This window comes from Monodon monoceros, unplaced genomic scaffold, assembly GCF_005190385.1.
Source record: "Monodon monoceros isolate NGI ecotype Baffin Bay Population unplaced genomic scaffold, NGI_Narwhal_1 Super_Scaffold_15, whole genome shotgun sequence".
NCBI lineage: Eukaryota > Metazoa > Chordata > Mammalia > Artiodactyla > Monodontidae > Monodon > Monodon monoceros.
The window spans coordinates 7,147,968-7,171,655 of NW_021703771.1; the positions used below are offsets into that span (position 1 = coordinate 7,147,968).

The 23,688-nt window shown below is 39.8% G+C and overlaps 1 protein-coding gene across 4 annotated transcripts in view; it reads left to right on the forward strand.

Moving 5' to 3' along the window:
- The window catches only part of SMAP1 (small ArfGAP 1), a 148,740-nt gene that overhangs the window by 71,832 nt on the left and 53,220 nt on the right, over positions 1–23,688 (forward strand). For 3 of the 4 annotated variants that reach the window (XM_029223443.1, XM_029223446.1, XM_029223445.1), the window contains 3 exons: positions 4,521–4,596; positions 12,453–12,533; positions 16,922–17,002. In XM_029223443.1, the coding sequence (XP_029079276.1) occupies positions 4,521–4,596; positions 12,453–12,533; positions 16,922–17,002 (238 nt within the window). The remainder of the gene's footprint in view (positions 1–4,520; positions 4,597–12,452; positions 12,534–16,921; positions 17,003–23,688) is intronic. The other variant, XM_029223444.1, reaches the window with a different exon arrangement.

A 23,688-nucleotide genomic window follows, 5' to 3' on the forward strand; every position in this document is an offset into this window, starting at 1 on the left:
ATGAGGGTATGCATTGGAGACCATCTTCCTTGAGAATTAGTGCTATAGTCAGCATATAATGCAAAATTATTGTCAAATTTCCCTTGAAAATCCCTTACATTGTCTACAGTGGCAGTTTGCAGACACAGAGACCCTCTGTAAATCCAACTGGGCTGTTCTTGGCCCACTAGAGTTGGAATAGAATTCAAGCATCAGTGACTACAGGCCCATGAGCCAACTCCTGTTTTTGTAAATAAAGTTTTATTAGAACATATCCATACCCATCCATTTATCAGTTTTCTGTGGCTACTTTGGAGCTACAAATGCGGAAGTGAGTAGTTGCAACATAGACCAACTGACCCACAGAACCTAAAATATTTACTATATGGCCCTTTAAGAAAAAGTTTGCTGACCCTGGGAATAAATCAGCGTTTCTTTAGGTGAATTAACAGTGAAGAATTGGCTTGCTTTTGGGACATTTTACAAAAATACACGAGGACCATGTGATACATTCTTGGCCTAAGAGGCCATGTAGGGCCTGAGAGCATCCAAGGATGTGGCATGTTCCCTGAATCACAGTTCTTCTCAGGTGACTCCACTGAGTTTTAAAAGTTCACTTTGTGGTGTGCTTTGTTTTTTAAAAAGCAATGTTTTATGTTAATAATGAGGAATATCCTAGTACATTGTCCTATCTTGATGCTTTAATTTTTTTATGTCCTTGAAAAACAGATCAACTTTCATCTCATATTAAGTTTTTAAAATTACTTACTGCTTAGATAATTTCTGATAGGGTTTCTTCTTTAATATCATAAACAGTAACCAGACTCAGCTATATTTGAATTATTTATTTAAAATACACTAAGTATAAATTAAGATTTCACAGATATCTGTCATTTCTGAAAATTCACACAACATATCATTTCATCAGATGTTAGTATTGTTTTTCACTCCAAAAGATTGTATACTTAAAATGTTTGCCTTTTTCAAATCGATATTTATAAAACCATCATAGTTTTCAATATTTTAGTTTTACAGTGGTGGTAAAATTATTTTATATACTTTATTTTTAATCTTAATGATTAGTTTCCTAAAACTAAATTTTGGTCATAAACAACAATCTTTCCTTTGTCATGAACATTTCATAAATGAGAGTATTAAAATCTTTCCAGGCTTTAATATGTAGTACACTTGAGGGACTTCCCTGGTGGTCCAGTGGCTAAGACTCCGTGCTCCCAATGCAGGGGACCCGGGTTCGATCTCTGGTCCAGGAACTGGATCCCACGTGCATGCCGCAACTAAGAGTCCACATGCCACAACTAAGATCCTGCATGCTGCAACCAAGACCCAGTGCAGCCAAAATAAATGAATAAATATTTAAAAAATATGTAGTACACTTTAAACAATATCCAAAATAGACTGTTGTTTCCATCTTTAAGGAGGAAAAATATCAGTGTTGTTCACCTCCCAGATATTTAAACATAAAAATTATACTTTAAGAATTTAGGGGCTTCCCTGCTGGCACAGTGGTTGAGAATCCGCCTGCCAATGCAGGGGACACGGGTTTGAGCCCTGGTCCGGGAAGATCCCACATGCCGTGGAGCAGCTAGGCCTGTGAGCCACAACTACTGAGCCTGCGCATCTGGAGCCTGTGCTCCGCAACAAGAGAGGCCGCGATAGTGAGAGGCCTGCACACCGTGATGAAGAGTGGCCCCCACTTGCCGCAACTAGAGGAAGCCCTTGTACCGAAATGAAGACCCAACACAGCCAAAAATATATAAATAAATAAATTTTTAAAAATAAAGAATTTAGATTCCCCAAATTTTCTTAGTTAAGAAATAACTATATACATATTATATGTAATATTTATATCTAGAAATAAATAGAATTACTGTTTTTAAAATAGTATACAGTTTTTAAAAACAGTAAACATATTTCCTGTCATCTAGAGTGGAAATGACATCAGTCTACGTAAATTCTATTTTCTCTTCCCTGTTGTGGTGGTAAATAGTTGTCTCTGCAGTGAAAGTTGCTCGATACACCACATTCACACACCTCATCCAAAGGGCCTGTCTTTTTGATTGTTTCATTTTTTCCTGTTAGAAAACTAGAATAATGTAATATTGAACATGGATTTACAGTCATGTGCGAACTTAACACTTAGCTTATTTACATGTGAAATAGTTGGAATAAAAAACATTCTTGCATTTTGTGAAAATCTTGGGGTGTTTTGGTAATTTTTTGGTACTGGCTGCCAGAATGTTCACATATCTAAATAAATAATCAGCCTCTGACAGCTCTGGGGCCTTTCACTTGAAAGGTCTCCAAGGCTACCTTGAAAATAAAAGGCGCTCTCCACATTTGACCTTCTTCTCTAGATTTGAAAGCATTTATTATCATTAGCAGAAATAAATGACTGATTCACAAATGAACTTGTGATGACCAGTAACATTCTGAAAAAAGTGGAAGTCAGACATTCTGGTTTCGAATCATCACAACTCTCCCTTCCTTGTACTGTAGAATCCCAGAGAACTTCTTAAACTTTCTGTGCCTGGTTTTAGTTGTAAAATGGCACCTACCTCATAGTTTACGAGGACAAAAGGAGATAAAGTACCTTTCACATACTCAATTTATAAAAACCCATCTTTAAAAATGGCTTTCAATTATTCAGCTTACTTAATAAATTGAACGTTTAGATTTTCTGTCTTACTTGCCCTCCCTGGCCCCCTTGGAGTGCTTTCTTTTAATACCCACTGTATAGTTGTCTGTCAACTCTTTCTATTACCTATGGCCTCAACTGTCAATTTAAAGAGCTTTGATTAATTTCTAATAAGGAGCTTTTGACTGAAAATATATTGTTTTACTGCTTCAGGTAACTTTTCTTTGAACAGGATGTCTTAACCTGGGGATCTACAGAGAGATTGTATTTCAGTGTAATTCATTTCCTTTGTAATTCTATGTATTTTATTTTATGCATTTTTTTAAGGTTTTTTTATTTTAAGTGCATTCTTTTTAAAAAATTAATTTATATTTTGGCTGCGTTGGGTCTTCGTTGCTATACGTGAGCTTTCTCTAGTTGTGGCGAGCGGGGGCTACTCTTCGTTGTGGTGTGTGGGCTTCTCATTGCGGTGGCTTCTCTTGTTGCGGGACATGGGCTCTAGGCGTGCTGGCTTCAGTAGTTGTGGCACGTGGGCTCAGTAGTTGTGGCTCGCGGGCTCTAGAGCACAGGCTCAGTAGTTGTGGCGCACGGGCTTAGTTGCTCCATGGCATGTGGGATCTTCCTGGAGCAGGGGCTTGAACCCGTGTCCCCCTGCATTGGCAGGCAGATTCTTAACCACTGCGCCACCAGGGAAGTCCCTTTTTTTAAGGCTTTTATTTGTTTTTATTAAGTCAGTGCCCAATTTATACTATTTTATGCATTTAAAAGCGCTATCTCCACAGGCTTTACTTGACTATCAAAGAGGTTCATGGTACTAAAAAATTAAAAAGTTACAAATCCCTGATGGAAGAAGTTCCATTTTAGTGGAATATGGTAAAGCCATGGTTGTTGGACTGCTAAGAGAAGTCATCTCTGTAAGATAACTCAGGGCTCTTGGATCCCACTAGAAATGACTCACCTATCAACAGGTGGGGCTGGTCCCCCCAACTTCAGAAAATTGAATAGTTCTCACCTTGGTTTTAGCTTCTTGACTTCTCCGTTTCTAGAACCTTTGCAGGAAAAAAAATAGCCACCGTTTTTCTAATATACAGAGAATCTTCTCTGATACAATCAGAGGCAGCCATGTATGGTGGAAGGGACATAAGTATTGAAATCACAATTGTTTAGTCTTTCCAAGTTGCTGATTCTTCATCTATGATGTGGAAATTATAATATGCACATTACTGTGTTGAGGAAGGATTAAAGGAAAAAACTATGGACAGGGACTTCCCTGGGCACAGTGGTTAAGAATCCACCTGCCAATGCAGGGGACACGGGTTTGAGCCCTGGTCCGGGAAGATCCCACATGCCGTGGAGCAGTTAAGCCCGTGTGCCACAGCTACTGAAGCCCACGCACCTAGAGCCCGTTCTCCACAATGAAGAGAAGCCCCCGCTTGCTGCAACTAGAGAAAGCCCGCATGCAGCAACGAAGACCCAACACAGCCAGAAAAAAACTATGGACAGCACACAGCACACAGTGTCTGGTGTGCTGTGGTTATTGCATGGGCGTTAGTTTCTTTACTTACACCGAGAATCCAAAATGAACATTAAGTGAATTTAGAGCTGAGTCAGGGTAGAGGGCTGTGGAGCGTGGTGGAATTGAGAAATGTGGTTACTTTTCTTTTTAGAATCAGGTTGAGTGGGGAAAATTTCCTGAAAGAGATAGACTCTTTGGCAGAAAGAAAAGTAGGTTGCAGAATTTAGTTGCAGAAATAGTGTGTGAGTAAAATACAGACCGGAGAGTAGGAAAATTGAATTTAAAGTCCAGGCTTTGTGGAGACGAATGAATAAAGGGGAGTGTACATGTCACTGAACTCATGCTTTTCCTTAAGTTATCTGTTTTCAGAGCAGTGGAATTTTTCATCAGAGATAAATATGAAAAGAAGAAATACTACGATAAAAATGCTATAGCTATTACAAATGTAAGTAAAATCTTCATCTCTATTGCCAACTGATGCTTGTTGAGTAGATCTGGAACTTTTAACATACGATACAGCTCTGTTTATTTATTGTGAAAATGTGCTAGTTACATACTTGAAAAATTTGAATATTGGAAGTTTTTGTCACATAATGTTAATGAGCTTTCACAAAGCAGGACCCTTGATTCAGAAAGGAGCATATTCTATGTAAGAGTCTGATAACTGCTTAAATGGCATTTAATTAATTTTATGAAATTTGCAAAAAGATAAAGTCACTAATTGAAAAATGGGGGAGAGATAATTATTTTTACTAGATTCGGGAAATGAACGAAAAAGGAAAATCCGTCTTCTTTTAAGGGCTTTGGTGGATCTGTCCAGATATAAGTTTATTAAAACATGGCATTTTAATTGGTTATTATCAAGTATTATCAAGTAATAGTTGAGACCTTAACTGTAGTGATCCAAATATGTTATATCACTGATCCTTTTTAAGTTTTTCTTTCTGATTAAATTTTCCTATCCCAGTTAAATGCTGTTTAAGGCTAATTATCTTTAGTGCTGCAGTCATTTTTTAAGTCTTTGATTCCAAGATTAATAATAAAGCTATAAGCCAGTTAATTGTGTGGCTAATTCATCTGTCACGCAATTTAGAGACAATAATTTCCTCTCATTTTGCATATAAGCTGGTTTTCCTTTTCAGTCCATATGGAGAAGCAGTATACTAAAAAATTCAACCAAATACTAACAAAGTAAGGATATTGTAATGCATGGTCTCTGACCATTAAAAAAAATCTTTTAAAACAATGTTTAAAGTATGATTAATGTATATTTTGGAGCAAAGGTACCCTTGATAGAGTTTAGGCTGCATTTACAGTGGGTGTAGGAGAGGAAATCTCTTGAAAGATCAGTAAAAATTGACAATATTGAGAGTGATGCTTATCCCATCCATGAAATTAAGTTTACTTACAGCATTGTGGGGGAAAAATGACAAACTTTAAAGCATAAGTAATATATTTTCATATGAAATTCTAAGAAATCATTTTAAAATACAGGGTGTGTAAACCAGGGGTGGGAATTTTGGTGGCCACCTTAGAATTCTTCCGCCACGGGGATGCAGAATGAGTCTGCCCTCCTTGGTATTCCTTAATGAATGAGTGATAGGGGACATTTGAAAAACTGAGTACAGAAATTGTCCTGTCTGTCCGCCCCTCACTCCCCGTAAGTAGTGGTGCAACACAGCTGGCAACACCGATCAGGTGAGTTCTTAGGAGATCTAGCAGGTGTTGAGCAGATGAGGTTGAGCTCTGCCATGTTGTTTGCCCTTTTCCAGCAGCAACTTTTCTCTGTTCCCCTCTCCCCCCTCGCTCTTCTTCTTCTCCCCTCTCCCCCGCCTCTTCTTTCCCTCCCCACCACCCCCTCGCTTCCCCCACCACACACTTCCATCCTCACGTGATTCATTTGCTATTATAATCATCAAAAAGAAAATCTGTTACACCAGGAAAATGTATAGGTAACCCTAACTATTTAATCCTTACCCCTGACTGGCTCAGTTTTGTCTTGGAAAAACAGCTAATAGTTGTTGGGAGTTGGTAGCTTTAAAATGAGCACTCACTTGTTCTTGTTTCAGTTTCTCTTACATATTTCTTGCCTCCTTTGCCACTTCTCATCCCTCACAAGTAACCTCTTGAACTCAGTTTGAGTACATGCTTGAGTTTGCATCACAAAAAGGTTTTAATTCTCCAGTCTGAATTTCACATGAAATTACTATTCCAATCAGTTGCCATATAATTGATATTATATAAAAGTTTAAAAACAGGAAAACTTTCGCTTATTTTGTTTCATATGTGTGTATCTATATATGTATATACACACATATATGTGTAAAGACTAGTATTTAGTACAACAAAAGTAAAATTAAATCCGTTATTTCAACTTAGAAATTGTGGAAACAATGGTTCTGTACTGTATTATAATAAAAGAGCTAGCACTAGTAATTTCATTAAGCTCTGTTTACAGTTAACTGGTGATTATATAATTCATTAATATAAATGAGCAATAATTTTAAGACAGTGTGAATTGCAATAAATTTTAAGATGTCCTTCCTGATAGGGATGAGAAACTTAGACGATGAATGATCAGGTGGTGATTTAAGATTACCCTGAAATAGCAGTTTCAAGTTGGGCTTTTGTTGTTGTTGTTACTTCTTCTTGTTACAGTTTTAGTTTCCTCTTCTGTGGAATAGGGATGATCACGGCATCCACTTTTGACAGTATTCTTACGGGAGTTAAATAAGGTAGGGCCCGCTGCATTTCTGTTGCGTGCCTGGCACAGGAGCGCTTAACACATCGGAGCTCCTGGGAGGAGCGCCTGGTGGGGAGGGAGGGGCGCCTGGTGGGGAGGGAGGGGCACCTGGCGGGGAGGGAGGGGGGCAGGAGCAAAGGGGCCCAAGCGCAGGGGCGGGTGGGGCTAGAAACCGCGGGGCTCACATGCCGCCCAGAGGCTGTATCTCATTGGCACCACTGACTTGAGTTCTGTCGGATTAATACTGCCACATTTCAGTCAGCCCTTTTTAAATTATGGGCTGCCAGGCCACTGATGTGGCAGTTATAGGACTTCTATTTGAAATTTCTCCAGAATTCTGCATTTCTTAGTGGCTTATCCAATGATTTTAAAGTTAGCATATTAAAATTCAGGCTTCTTCTACATATCTGGTGGCTATGGTTACTTAGTTAAGCTTGTCAAAAAGTCTTTTAACTCTCCTACTGATGAGTTTAATCGATGGTTTCTTTTGTATGACTTCAGTTCAGTAAATGTACTTTCAGCTTTTGTACCTAACACATACCATGGAAGGTAATTTGCTTTGGAAACTATATTTTTTAAATGATTTCTCAACTCCTGAAAAAGTAAAGCTTCACAGTGTATTGAAAGGTCATGAGATAGCCCATTTGAGAACTGCCGTGATCAAATCTTCACTTGGAAAATATATTCAAGAATTTCCAAAATGGGTTTGAAGTGATGTATTGCTTACAGTTAATCCATAAGGTATTTTCCAGCATTTTGAAGCACCAGATTTTTATTACAACATTATTCTGTCAAAAAGCGTGAGACAGTAAAAAGAAAAAATCATCAAGAAAATAATGTGATCTTTTCTTGAAAAGGTAGATGAGCATTTTGCCTTACTACCTTCAACTAATTGTACTGGTATTTTTAGAATACTTGATACTTTTTCACCTTATCCCGGAACGTGGTAGTTGGAAACCTGTTTTACCAGGTCAGTTTTCCTTCTTCAGTAGGTGCGTTTGTACACTTGGATTGCTCTGGGAGTTTCTTCGGTGGTGGCCTAGAGAAGAACCTCTGGTCTTAAGAGTAATTGAAGGGAGGACGTTAGCTCCTATTCCCGAAGGAGATCTTTACTGAGTTCCCACTGTGTGTTCTCTCATGGCTGGGGGTGGGGGAGAGAAGGGTGGGGAATAGAGGGACAGTAAAGCATGACGACTGCCTTTGCCAGCGCCACCAATTCCCAGCGCCATTTTCAAGGTCAAAGTCTTGTCCCCTCTCTCTGTAAAAGTACTGGAATCCAGTGAAATGGAATTATCATCTAGTTACAAAATAAATTCTGAATTTGACAATGAGTGTATTGGGTTGGCCAAAAGTGCCTTCAGTTTTTAAGTAAAAGTAAAAGACACATTTTTCATTTTCACCAAGAACTTTATTGAACAACGTATTCACCCTTCTGTTCCACTACCTTCTGCCATTTTTCAGGCAACTTCATAATTCCATCTTCCCAAAACTTTTTATCTTTTTGAGCAAAGAACTGTTCCAGATGCCTTTTACAGTCTTCCAGGGAATTGATTTTTTCCATTGAGAGAATTTTGTAAAGACCGAAATAAATGGAAATCCGAAGGTTCAATGTCTGGTGAATACGGTGGATGAATCAGAACTTCCTAGCCAAGCTGTAACAGTTTTTGCCTGGTCATCAAAGAGACATGGTCTTGTGTTATCCTGGTGGAAGATTATGCGTTTTCTGTTGACTAATTCTGGACGCTTTTCATCGAGTGCTGCTTTCAGTTGGTCTCATTGGGAGCCGTTGGAATTAACCTTTTGATTTTCCAGAAGGAGCTCATAATAGAGGACTCCCTTCCAATCCCACCATATACACAACATCACCTTCTTTGGATGAAGACCGGCCTTCGATGTAGTTGTTGGTGGTTCATTTTCCTTGCCCCACGCTCTCTTCCGTTCCACATTATTGTACAGTATCCACTTTTTATCGCCCATCACAATTTGTTTTAAAAACGGAACATTTTCATTACATTTCAGTAGGGAATGGCACACAGAAATATGGTCAAGAAGGTTTTCTTCCATTAACACGTGGCACCCAAGCGTCAAAGCGATGAACATAAGCACGCTGGTGCAGATGATTTTCAGCACTTGCTTTGGATATTTTGAGTATGTCGGCTGTCTCCCGCGTGGTGTAATGTTGGTTGTTCTCAATTAATTTGATTGAGATCTCGATTTGATTGCTGTCAACTTCAACTGGTCCACCCAACCGTGGAGCATCGTCCAGCGAGAAATCTCCAGCATGAAATTTCACAAACCACTTTTTTGACATGTTCAGTCAGTCACAGCACCTTCTCCATACACTGCACAAATCTTTTTTTGTGTTTCAGTTGCGTTTTCACCTTTCTTGAAATAATAAAGCATAATGTGCCGAAAAGGATGCTTTTTTTCTTCCATCTTCAGTATTAAGATGGTTACGCAAAAGTTCACCAATCTTGATGTTTTTTTAAATGCACACTGATGTGACAGCTGTCACAGTACAATCTAACAAAATTGTTTTGAATGGAGTTAAAGACAGCTAAGTGCTACTAGAGCCATCTTGCAGAAGAAACTGAACGAATCTTTTGGCCACTTACATGAGATTTCAGAGAAGTATGTGAGCAAGCCAGTGCACTTTCAGAGCACAGTGAGAACTGCTGATGTGGAGCCTCCTTTTGGTTGTGCTTCTGAGATGCTCTCATCCTCCTGTTTCCTTTTTGTCAATTAAAAAAAATTTATTGAGACCTGTTGAATGTCACATGCTGGAGATGGTGAACAGAAGAGAAACAACGTCTGTCTCAGAGAACTTCAGATGAACGAAGAATACCGATAAGGAATCGCCTCTGTACTGGACATCACATGATCATGTCTGCCAGAGGGAAGCGTTGTAGGAGACTGGAGGATGAGGGGACACTTCCTGGAGGAGGCCATGTCAGGATGGGTGGGACCCGCTGGGAGCATGGGTGCTTCCAGCAGAGGAAGCAGCAGGAGCAGAGACCCCTGGAGGCTGGGGCAGAGACTGGAGCGCTGGCACCAGAGGAGTCGCGTGTGGCTAGATGCCTGGTCGCAGGTCAGGGAAGGCGGGGACAGGCAGAGGACCTGTGGTCTGGTTAAGGGGTTTAGACTCTGGCCTTGTGTAATGTGTGTGAACTGTTCAAGCCTCCTAAGTAGGGTTAGGTGCTGATCACCTTTGCATCTGCTATCGTCACAGTCTGTAGAAGAGCAAGACCTGGGCAAGGCGACCCGTGAGGAGTGCTCATCCAGGCGCTGGAGGCTGGTGGGTCCCTGCTGGTGGTCAGTGCAGGGGTGGTGGGCAGCACTTGTAGAGAATTGGAAGGAACACACGAGCGCCTGGATTTTCTTGCCTCTGCGTTTTTTTCTTCTCCCCCCCCCCCACCTGCCTTTTGCTTCTCCCCCATCTCTCTGTTCTGTCGTCTCTTGCTTCCAGCTGAAGCAAGACGTGTAGACTCTAGTTCTTAATTCCTTGCTTGCATGATGGGGCTTACCCCGCTCATCGACTTTTTAAAAAACCAATGTTACTGAGGTAGAATTTACATACAATACAAGGCAGACAGTTTAAGTTATAGTTCAGTGAGTTTTGGAAAATAAATACTCTATGTAACCACGACCACAGTCGATTGGCACGTAGACCCTTTCCTTCTCTCCAGAAGGTTGCTTTGTGCCCCTGGCCTCCCACCCCTGGCCCAGGTAGCCGCTGATCTGCTCTTTATCACGGTAGATTGTACTTGTCTCTGCTGGAGCTTCATATGAATGGTATCATACCCTGTTTACTCTTTGATGTCTGGGTTCTTTCAGCATGTTTCTGAAATTCACCCCTGATTTCACGTGTACTATGAGACCATCCCTTTTTTACTGGCTGATAGTGGTTTGATTTATGGGTACACCAGTCTGTTCACATTCACCTGTGGATTTGTCCATTGACTTTTCACATGTGTTTCCTACTGACCAAGCATCTCTGTTTTTTCCTAGCTGGAACTTAGTATTAATGCTTTTTTATTTTTGCATTAAAATGCTTTGTTAAATGACTGAGATTTATTGAATAGTCTTATGTTGCTCCTTCTGAATTTTAAAAGTGGCCAAATCAGTTTATCATCCTCTGGGAAGGAGAACAAGCACTTTTACAGGGAATTATGTTGACTTAGTAACACTCGACATATTAAGTGTCCCTATTCCTCTCTTACATTTTTATGTTCAGCTTTTACATGAATTTGGGCAAAAATGGTCTTTATGATACAGGTTATTATCTTAAGTGATTTTATGTGCTTTTTCTAATCTCTTGTTTTCTACATAGCTCTAGCAAGTAAATGTCCAGTGGGATAAACCAGCTTTGAAGCTGTGCTTTAAGGCACAGTTTGTCTTTTTTAATATTTTCTTCTACATGTAATTTCAGTCAGTAGTTACTGAATGGCTAGTTTGCATACTTTTAGCAGAGCTAACAGTGTGCCAGGGGAAAACGCCCCTAAAGATTATGGGCTTGGGTTGTGAGTCAAGAATTGCAGCTGTAACTAACTCAGTAACAAGCAGATTCGAATGAGGACTTGTCATCTCACACTGTTATTTTGACATTGCATAATGACCTTTCTATAATCGCACCTTTTATTTTTAAAGATTCCTCGTAGTCACTGTTGGTATGATAGGGCAATATAGAGATGTCAGTTTTATGGCTCCAAAGATCTACTACGTATTTTGTAAACGTATTTCAGTTTTATTTTGGCAGTAAAGAGGGCAGGAAGATAACGCTTACTTTAAAGTGATGAACCACGCATGTAGGAATTGGGTAGGAAGATGTGTGAAAAGGCTTTTAGACGAAATTGTCTCCATGTATAAATTGCCTTTGCTGCATCTGTAACTGTCTCATAGTGCTTTGGGGTAATTCAGCCAGGGCAGCCCTGGAGATGGTGTCTGTGTGCACGGAGCTTAAAGAAGGAAGTGTAGGAGTGGCTTCACGATAAGTCTTGTTTGCTGCTCAGCTGTTATGCTCCATTAATCCACTCTTTTTTCTCCCATCCTTCTTTCTGTTTTCTTAAACAGTTGATTAAAACTTGAGCTGACTTTTACTGTTTCAGCTCTGTGTTATTTTCCATTCTTGAAGCAGTTACGGTCAGTAAGAACGAGAACTCGCTCGTGCTCTCCGGCCACTTGGAACGGTGTGTCTTCACTTCAGAGCATGAGCACCTTGGCAGTAGCGCTGATGGAAAGGGAACCACCAGTGACGCTTAGTTGTTCTTCACGTACTTTGCGGGGGGATGATCTTGTCTGAGTGCATTTTATATTTATGTCATAGTGAAATCCATTTTAAATCGTACACTCTTCTGTAGTAAGTACTTTTACTTATAGAAATTCCACATGGAAGCATTTAGAAAGCAAGACTTTTCTCTTGATGCATTATTTTCATTTAACATACTTCTGAGTGCTTCTGTATCTCTGAAATACACGAGTGTGTGTTTCTTTCCTGTGCCTGTAATTCTGATTGTCTTCTTTTTGTTTTTTTCTCCTGACTTTCCATCTGCATTCCACAGATTTCCTCCTCTGATGCTCCTCTTCAGCCTTTGGTATCCTCTCCTTCTCTACAAGCTGCTGTTGAGAAGAACAAATTGGAGGTATGGTAGTGTTTTAGCTATAGCCTCATTCCATAGCGCTCGGTGGTAAATGTGCCATCGTTTGGGATGCTGTAATAGTTGTTTATGTCTTGAATGGTCGCCAGTATTAAAAATGTTAAATCCAACAAGAATACTTTTCTATGCCACAGGTAGGATCACAGGGTTTTAATCTGCATTTAATTTCAGAATGACTAATTTATTGTTACCATAGATATATCTCAGCATTTAATAAGCAATTCGTTTTTTGTTGTTTCCATTACCACCTACGCTTAATGGAGCTTTTCTGTAGTTGCTCTTGAATTCTTTGATTTATTTGGAAGGTTTTTGGTTAAAAATGTTTTCTTTCTGTTATTATAAGCACTTGAAGAAAGTTAATGTCAAGTTTCTTTTTTTAAACAATAGTATCCATCACATAGATAAAACGTAGGAGTGTAGAATCATCAGTGATGATTGTTGGAGTGTGTGTGGGGTAGGGGTGGTTAGGGTGCACGGTACTACCGTTATGGATTTGTAAAGTCATGCCTACCAATATTTGAAGGTTTTTAATTTTTTTGACTGTGTATCTTTTTGTTGTCATCCTGACCTTAGTGAATTAGTTTGAGACGTCCTTTCAACTCACACTGTTTCTGTGTCTCCTCCTTGATAAATGGTGTGCTTGACACGGGGGATGCAAAGGTAAACAAGGTGTGTCTCCCTGCCCTGGAGCAGCTTCCATCTAACAGAGGAAAACGGAGAACTTTACAGAGGTTTCTAGCGCGGCAGAACGTGCGCTGCGATTGCCATGCGCTCACGGTGCTGCTCTGAGCGCAGCAGGCGTCCTTCTGATGCGTCTTACCCTCTTCATAAACATTAGCTGTGAGGACTAGGGCACAGTGCAAGCAGAGAAAGCATCTTGTGGAGAAAAGCCCGTGGGCAGAGCTGGGGATTTGCGGGGAGAAGGGCGTGGCTGGGACACGCGTGGGCCGGGGAGAGAAGCGGAGAGGAGGCTTCCTGTGAGCCTGCTGGCGTGTTTGGCCTTCGTCTTGAAGGCCTTGGCACTTCGATGAGTTTCAGGGGCAGAAGGAGTATTCAGGTCATAGCATTCTACTTCACTGTCTCCGGAGAGCCAACTTCGTGCGGATGGGTGCGGAAGGGCTTGAGGACCTGTTGCACTGGTCCATGAATAAATGGTGGCCGGGGTGCTAAAGTGGAGACGGAGTGAAATGGCGAGCGCAGCTGTCAGAGATCTCGAGAAGCTCGAGCCTGTGGGGTTTGTGATCAGTGGACTGGGGAGGCGCTTTGGGAGCCTGGATGGCTCCTGGCTTCGGGCCCGAGCACCTCAGTAGATGACGGCGCTGCCCAGTGAGAAGGGATCCGGGCTGAGCGGGTATGAGGAGAGAGCAGGGAGGGCGGGACTAAACGCTGGGTGTGTTGCGTGTGAGGTGACGGCGGGACGTCTGGGTATCTGGTCAGGGCTTGAATGCACAGGTCCATAGGCCAGAGGAGAGATCCGGGTCGGAGAAGGGGGGAGGGGGCGGCAGCCCGGGGAGAGCCATGAGAGTGGAAAGCTGGGTGCACTGAAGAGTTAGCAGAGCGAGGGGAGGTCCCCGGGACAGTGGGGGACAGTTTGGAGCAAGAAGGGCATGGTTGGAGGTGAACAGGCTTTAGAGGTCAGAGTGTTGTAGGGGTCAGAGGTCAGCAGGCAGGCCCAGGGAAGAAGCACCGCAGGAGGGCGGAGGTGGCCGCGAGGAGGTGGAAGGATGGCAGCGACACTTGGTCCAGAGGGTGGAAGCCCTCAGTTTCCGTGTCTGTGCTGTGTGGTGCCTGCCGCCAGGTCCTAGAAAGCAGGGGTCTGATCCAGCCGAGCACTAATCATCGTGCCTGATAGCATTTAGACACTGGGGAGCCCCACAGGAGAGTCCACTAGAATGTCTCTTCGTGCTTTCTTTTTCTTACCCTTTTAAGATTTCTATTTTTATGTATGTTTTGTAATGTGTATAATATAGTGCTATATGTGCTTTATAAATATATACGTACATGTGGTAGAGTATATATGCTCCCAACTTTTTAAGATAAGAGTGCATAAAAAATTTGAGACCGTATCTTTAATTAAATCACTCAAGTGTAGTTTGATTATAATGAACCCAAGATTTACTTCTCTCTGTCTTGTAGGACGTGAACATTCATTCCAGTTTTCTTTTGCAGGAGGTCTCCTGTTTCACTATATCATTTGGATATATAGTAACCAAGTTTCAGGAACTACTGTTTTACAATACCAAACACCACTGTGTTTTATTCTTGATGAGAAAATAGTTTAAAGCAACTTAGCTTCTCACAGTACTCTGATCTTTCAGCAGCTTTTGCTTCTAAAGATGGGGGTCATCTGTCGGTCAAACTGTATGATCTGCGTTTAGAGCCCTTTTTTTTTTTTTTTTTTTTTTTTTTGCGGTACGCGGGCCTCTCACCGCTGTGGCCTCTCCTGTTGCGGAGCACAGGCTCCAGACGCGCAGGCTCAGCGGCCATGGCTCACGGGCCCAGCCGCTCCGTGGCATGTGGGATCTTCCTGGACCGGGGCACGAACCCGTGTCCCTTGCATCGGCAGGCGGACTCTCAACCACTGTGCCACCAGGGAAGCCCTAGAGCCCATGTTTTTACTTCAAAGCCTGTGTTCTAAAACCGCTGCTGGCATCAGTAGATTACAGCCATATTTTGACAGCTGAAATTACAGTGTTCAAGAGCATCTCCCTCTGTTAAACATAGCTAACTAATTTATTTTATTGTTGCTGATTTCAGATGTGCCCACCAATCATAGCGATTAGAAAGACTGGCTTCTCCCCCATCTCATGACGGTGACTTCCTTGAGAAATAACTGAGAGCTCTGAGCAGTTACAGAACCGTTCATCCCCAGCATAGTAGTGAGAATGATCAACCACATTGCCTTCCTCCCTAAACTTGACTAATATCTGGAAAGCATTTTGCAATATATGAAGGATTTTTGCACATCTTGTTTATTCTTCACTTACACAGTGGCAGTGATACTGCTTACCTCATATGGTTGTTGTGAGGATTTAAATGGGTCACATGGTGTCTGGCACATGGGAAGGGCCCAGTAAGCGTTAGCTGTCCCCATGGGGAAGAAAAACTGCATAGACGGCAGCCCTCTGCTGGGCGGCAGGAAGCACTGACGCTCGACAGTCTGGGCCCTGCAGCCCCTCGGCCCTACTACGATTAGCTCTGTGTGTTACTTTCCTGAGATTTTGTTTCTCCATTTGTAAAATGACAATAATGACTTTTTCCCCAGACATCACTGTAAAAATTAAGTTAGACAATAAGGTGCTTATCACAGTGCCTGGCCCATAGGACCTTTAATTATATCTCTTACATTATGGCCTAGGAATTGCCGGTGTTGGCTTTCTTGATTTACAAATAGCAAAAATTCTACTCTTGAGAGAGGTGGTGTCAAACACCCTTTTAAAGGCACAGGTGCAAATGCGACCTCTAGGCATTTTGACTAAGTTTCATGTGTTTATTATTCTGCCTTTTCTAGGTTCACCAGTTTATCTTTCATGTTTGCTGCCAGGAAACTAGGTCGGCACTCAGTTGCAGTATCACCCAGTTCTAGGTTTCTAGGCATCTTTTCCCTCTACATGCCTTATGAATGCTCTTTGTTTAATCTTTGCTTCATTTTCCTTTTTTTAGCATCTTTATGGACCTTAAGTTTTTATTATTATATCCTATTTCAACCTTCTTGGAAATTGTGAACATTATAATACCATTATAGTTTATCTAGACTGGGTTGGATTAAATATGCCAACTAGTCAGCTGGCTCTGGTCCCCAAGCACTATCTCCAACGTTCTTTTCGTGAGAAAATTATTGTATTTGCACTTTTAAAAATCACAACGCTGTGGTAACAGACTGAAAATGTTTTGTGTTATTTTAAAAAATTAAAGTGTTTTTACCCTTTTCTCCTCATGTTTACATGTTGTAATTGGTCTTCATCTGTGTGATAAAGAATTCTGTTCCATCAGTTAGTTTGCTTTTTCTTTGTATTCAAATTTCAACTTTATGGTTGCTGTTAGAAAGCCTGACCTTATGTAAAGATGCAGTGAGAATTTATTGAATAGAGGTCTCATTTCTTTAAAACAAACTCTAAAATATCAAAGAAGTTCTAAATTGTCTCACTTCTGTATTTCTTTTTTAGAAAAGTTATTCTTTATTGTGTTATCAACATACTCAATGAGAGTATGAATTTGCTGTGCTTACTTTTACATCTCAGTATCACTGGATATTGTCATGATTGAATATTTATTTGTACCCTTTTCAAATGATGACTCAAAGTAATAAAAATGTGTTAAGAGCTAACATTTTTTAAAAAGTAAACTTATCAAAACTTTCGGCTGTGTTTTAGAAAGAAAAAGAAAAAAAAAAGGAAGAGAAAAAGAGAGAAAAGGAGCCAGAAAAGCCCGCAAAACCTCTTACAACTGAAAAGGTAAAATTTCTTCTTCTTTTTTTTAATCTACAAAGATTACGACCTTATTTGTATAGTTATATATGAATGACTTTTGGGATATTCATGATATGCAAATAATCATTCTTTCAACAAGTATTTGTGGCATGAATACTGTGTGCTAAGCATGTCCGTCTGGCTTGTCCTGTATGATTTGTAATCGGCTACATATGTGTGGGTATAGATTCATGTGAGTTCCTCAAGGGCAAGTATTATTCCTGACATAAAGAAGTGGTGGTTTTAGCTTCATGCACGATCAGACTTCAGCGAAAGTTGAGAGGATGCGGAGACATACCTGCAGGGGCCTTCAGAAAAGACTCCATGCTGAAGGTAGCACTTGAGCTGGGTTTTGAAGTGTAGGTAGGAAGGATTAAAGTGTGAGGCAGGAGTGTATCCTGTGGAGAGAACGTTGAGGACATGGAAACTGGAAATAGACAAAGTATGTTTTAGAAAAATAAATGAGTAGTGGAGTTTGAAGAAAGATCTATGTCTGTGTATAGAAAGTAATGAAAAATAAGACCAGAATGGTAGATTGAGCTCAAATTGTAGGGGACCTTAAGGTCCAGATTGATTCTTTTTTGAAGGAAAGGCTGTGGGCAGCATTTAATTCAGAAGGGTTCTACTGGAAGATTATTTTGCAGTGATAAGCAGGATAGAAGTGATCAGACCTACTAGAGGCAGAGAGAACATTAGATTTCTGTCAAGCGCTTGGTTAAATAATCATGGTGGCTTGGCTTGAATGCATTTCCTCGTACAAGAATGGAAGCACAGTAAGGGACTTGTCAGTAAAGGGAGCATCCTTGATTTTAACTGTTGAAATTTTAATAATCAACTTTATGGAGGCATCAGTTATATACTACAAAGTGCATCCATTTAAAGTGTGCGAGTCAGTATTTACTGGTTCTTTTCCCATCATGTTTATTAGAACAGTCTCTACCTTCAGAGAGTTATAAACATGCCTTCTGCATTTAAGATGTGCTAAGTATCCTAAGGCTCCTTAGTCCTTTATGTAGCAACCAAACACGTCCACCATCTGCCCCTTGATCCCCCTCCTAGCAGTCGCCCCCCGTCCTTCATACCGGGCAGACTTGCGTCTTTCCCCCTGAGCGCACTAGCCATCCCTCTGGGCACTGAGCTGCCTGGCCAAGGATGTCCTTTGCTCTCCGCACCTCTTATCTAGGTTTACTCGTTCCTCCTCGTCCATCCAGCCCCTCTGACGCCCCAACCTCATAGGCTCTCTCCCTTCCTCAAAGTTCTGGTGACATTGTCCTACATTTGACTTTATTACTTCCTGCCTCATATTATTGTTTAATTGTATTGTTAGATAAATTTCTTTGTCTAACACAGATGCATCCATATTTATGTTCTGTTTCCTGAGATTAGGTGTCAATCAGGTGGGGACTAACAAGTCTTAGGTTTCTTTGTATTTCTGACAGTTTCTTGTGTGTATCAGATGTTTAGGATAAATACATGTACATTGATTAGTTGATGTTTTCCATCTCATAATTCCTGTTAATGTTTTGATCCCAAGGTCATGCAGAACAATAAACTGCAATTTATTTCTGAATAATTTGTTAAATACTGAAGACTTGCTAAGTGGAATTCTTTGAGATATTTTTTGAAGTACTTTTAAGTTAAAGTTAGTTTTTTTGACTATCACTAATTGTTTTAATGATTGTTTACTGAATTAGATTCTTACCTTTCACCAAATTAAATTTAGATGCTAAGTATTATAAAACTTTTTAAAAGGAGTGATTAAGTTGGTAATTATAGCCTGATTACTTAAATAGCTTTAATTCTGCTCTGGAAACTTTCTCTTCAGCATGCATCAGTAAGAAGCTGTAAGTGAAATCTCTTACAATTTCCTATTTGATTACAAAGGAACTTAAAAATCACTAGTAGGTTTTATCTTTTATTTCCAAAAGTTGGAAGTATCAGAGTTTATATAATGCCTTATTGTTGTACTTGGCAAGATGTAAAATTTAACCACTTTTAAAACAAAATATATTTATTTTTTCTCTTAAAAAATATTTACCATCCAAATATAGTGAGCATTTGATGTAGTGACCATGTGTGTTTCATGGTCTTGCATGTAAACACTTGCTTTCTGTTGCCTGCTGTGGAGAGGGGCCGCCAGGGTTACCTGGGAACAGTCTCTGGATTGGGAGCTTGAGAAGAGCAGTTCAGGGCGTGTGAACAGCGAGGAATCCAGCACTATTCCGTTACCATTTCTCTTTGGTACTTAGGTTTTTTGTGTTTTGTTTTGTTTTGTTTTAAATAAATTTATTTGGTTGCACCAGGTCTTAGTTGTGGCAGGTGGGCTCCTTAGTTGCAGTACACGGGCTCAGTTGTTCCGCCGCATGTGGGATCTTCCTAGACCAGGGATTGAACTCATGTTCCCTGCATTGGCAGGCGGATTCTTTATCCACTGCGCCACCACGGAAGTCCGGTACTTAGGCTTTAAATAAACCCAGTTCACACTTCATCTGTTATTCTTGCTCACCCTGCAGAGGTCAGGACTCCTGTTGCCAATGGTGGGAACCTTGCGGAAGGAATAATCACCCAGAGGGAAAAGCTTTAGTTCCTGTCAGATTTTCGTGGTCAGGATATTGTAGGTTATGTAAGGAGGAAGATACATTTACAAGCGTAACAGTGGGGAGACTGAAAGAACAATAGCACAAGAAAGCTTTACTTCATTCACATTAGGCGTTTTTCTTTGTGTTCTCCCTGAGCTGATGTTTTCAGGGGGCATGTATAATCTAGAGGAGAAATTAGCAGTAATAGCAGTGAAAATCATAGCAATAGTAATCAGAATATCATTCTCATAAGTAGGTAAGAGTTGGCTTCTTTGGCTGTCTGGTATCTGCCAGGAGCTGGGCTGGTGTACAGCTTGCATGCACACTTGTGCATGTACACTTACATGTGAAGTGACCAGCCATGTATTCACCACCTAGTCAGGAAACAGAACATGGCTGCTGCCCAGAAGCTGCCCTCCCCAGCTCTTCCCAATTAAATCACTTCTCTTCTCCCAGAGATAATCATTTCCTTGTATTTTAGAAATAGATTTACCTTCTCTGTGTGTTTCTAAATAATAGAAATATTACTTAGGAAATACTGTTTTTCTCTGTTTTTTGAACATACAAATGAAATGATGCCACAAATATTCTTTTGTGTTTTGCTTTTTTCAGTCAACATTGTTTTTGTAAGGGTTAATCATGTTCTGTATAGATACAGTTTACTCAGTTAATTGTTGTGTAGCATTCCATTATTTATATGTTCCTTACTTTATGCATCCCATTGTTGATAAACACTTGGATTATATCCAGGCTTTAGCTGTTATAAATAGTGCTGCTTTGAACACTTTTGTACATGCACCTAAGTATGTATTTCTTTAGGATGTACTTAGGAGTGGACTTGTTGGGTCACAAAGTATCTGTATCTTGAACTTCACAACATAACGTCAAACTATTTTCCAATGTGTATACCAAATGTATTCTGGTCACACTACATTCTTTACAACATTTGGTATTGTCAGAGGTATTATTACTTGCAGTCTGATGGGTATATAAGGATATCTCATTGTATTTTACATGTCCATTTCTTATATTACTAATGAGGCCCAGTGCCCGTGTCATATGTTTATTGCCCTTTTGGAATCCCCCTTTCGGAGTTCTGACTCAGATCTCTTGCCTGTTGTTAAATTGGATGGCTTACCTTTCCCTTATTGATTTGTAACAATCTACACACACACTTACACACATATATAGAGGAAACTAGTCCTTTTCCAGTTACGGGTTTGCAAATATCTTATCTCTGTGGTTAATTTTATTGCTCTTTTTATTTCTGGTTTGTGAATCAGTGATCGAGGGCATCCTTGTCTTATTCCTGACGTCAGAGGGAAAGCTGTTTGTGTTATCTTCATTCCTTACAAAAACTACAGTTATTGTTTAGTTAGAGAATTTATGGAGTCTGGTTTGGAAAAATAGATTTTATTTCTTTTTTAAAGGCTAAACTCCATCTCGTGTCTCTTTATGTGTTTAAAAGAATGATGCTTGATAGGTGTTATTTTTTCCCAGAACACTTGTTCTGAGTCCACTTGCAATTAAAGCCATTAGTATGGTTCTTGGCACATAGCAGTGAGTTAATAAATGATTACTTACAAGTATGTTAATTGGGGGGTTGGAAGGAACCTTACCTCTCTTACTTTATAAAAAAATTAACTAAACCCTAGAAGGACTCTTGAGTCACTGAAAAGTGACTTGCTCAGTGCTAACAGTTGGTGACAGCTCAGGGGTTTGAACCCATGTCTTCTTCTGATTTAAGTCCCGCGTTGTGTGTATGTGTGTTTTGATTTGACATATATGTCTTCAGTTTCCTTTCTTGATGCAATTTTTAGTCCTTTTGTACATTCTACATCATTTTATAATGAACAGTCCAAAGCTCTCTAAAAAAGAACAGTGTGTTTATATACAACGCCATCCCATACTGTCCTAACTAGTGAATTCATAATTTTTACTGATTTGTTAAGCGTCCGGTAGGGACTTCTTCATTCTGTAAATACACTTGTTTTCCCTGAGCAGTCTACCACTTTGCTTAAATTATATTTTGTACCTAGGTCTCCCTAAGGTTTACGTTTTGTGTTGTGTGAGCATCTGTTGCCAGTGGGGTTAGCTGAAACCAGGCTTACTTTCTTTTCTGAGAGGAGAAAGGTAAAACCTAAAAATTTAATGAATCAAGTGATTAATAGGACAGATGCTTTTGACACTTAAATAGATGTCTCTCTGCTGTGCTTTAGATATTCTGCTGGAAAATTGTGTATAAATTTGACTTTTTCTAAAATATTCTGTCATACGTTTGACATTTCTAATTCACTTAGTTTGGATTTATCTACTAGGCTATCTCCCAAGTAGCCAGTGATCTATAAATATGTTTATGTAGATGAGAAGTACTCTACTAAAGGAATGTACATGAATTCTCTTTCAGTTTATATGAGCAGATCTTAATTTCTCCTTTGGGAGGTTCTGAGTTTTATAGTTTTTCTTTTCTTAAAGATGTGCATATCAAAACATGGAAAATGGGCAAATAGTCAGTTTTGGGGATGGGGAAGTTAAACCCTTTTAAGGTAATTTAAGGTAATAACCGCAGTAGTGGTTCTGGTTTTATTGCTATTTATTATAATACGGTTTGTTACAATATGGGTTATTATGTTTTAAGTTCTGAAACTTCAGAATTATATGCTAAGAAACCTTTAATGTAGGGGTCAGCAAACATTTACCAGAGAGTAAATATTTTAGGCCGTCGGGTGTCTTTCACAACTACTCAGCTCTTTCTTTGTAGCACAAAAGCAGTAAATGAGTGTGTTCCAATGAAATTTTATTTGCAAAAACAGGCGGTCAAGTTTGCTGAGGACCGTCCCCCTCACGCCTCCCCACAGCTGAGAATTGGTCGCAGTGGGAGAAGCAGGGTCAGGAGAGGATAGCCAGGTTCAAGCCTTGGTCTGTGTTCACTGTCTTCTTGGCAAAGTCAGTTAACTGCCCAGATCTGCTTTTTCCTCATATATTAAATGACAAGCTTTGCTTAGATGATCTCTAGAGATCCTTATGGTAATAAATAGTTTTAAATTTAGAGTTACTTATTACACCTACTGAATATAGGGACAGATTCCTAAAATCATCTGACTGTATCCTTAAAGATGGCTTTTACAACTCCACAGAGTTGGTTTTTATTCAACGAATTCTCTTTATTGTTTCAAACTGGTTTTTCACTCACCTTAGTTGCTATTATATTTTAATCAGCTAGTTTTCCTATTAAAACACAAAGTATAATTTAGGAAAAGAGTATTCAGTTCTTCCTAAGGCAAGCTACTTCTGTATTTACATAGAACATGTATGTGTGTGTGTGTATTCAGAAAAACTGGCTTACTTTAAGGTAGTTGGTATTTCTGTTTAGGTGTCTATCTGTACAGGTGTTACTGCGTCATTGGTTTTATATGTAATGGGTGCATTAACGGGATAATTTAGATTATTCTATCAAAGTAATGATTTTATATTTTCATAGACTTTCTTAAAATCTCTCTGAGATAATTATGATGAGAGATTAGGACATAATTATGCACCTGTCTTGGAATATTTTTATATTTTTGTGAGTTAAACTTCTTCTAGTATTCAAACTTTTATTATATATTTATTAAGTATTACATATTCTGTGTAGGAAAAAATAAAATATACAAACAGGCCAAACATTAAAAAAATATGTAACTTTTCATAATCCCTCTACCTAAGGATGACTGTCTTAAACCTTTTGTGGTATAACTTTCTATGCTTGTGTGCACATGTGTGTATTCTTACCAGTGTCTTACATGTGCCTTGGTGGAATTCTTTAGAGATTTCTGTGAATGGCATGTGGTTCCCTAACTATGTGTTGTAATTTTTTTTAATGTAATATTTTTAAAGTGTTTTTTTGTGTAGATACTTGCCACTAGCTTCTTGAAGTTTTTATGAGAGCAAGTCAATTCATGACGTATATCAGTGTAAAATAAAAAATTCCAGGAGGGAAAGTGGCGGAGCAGTGATGCTGTGGGAAGGAGGCGGCCCCCACTTTGGATCATACTCACTGTCATCGAAAAGTGATCTCAATATATGACAAGTATTCAAATCTTTAAGAAGATG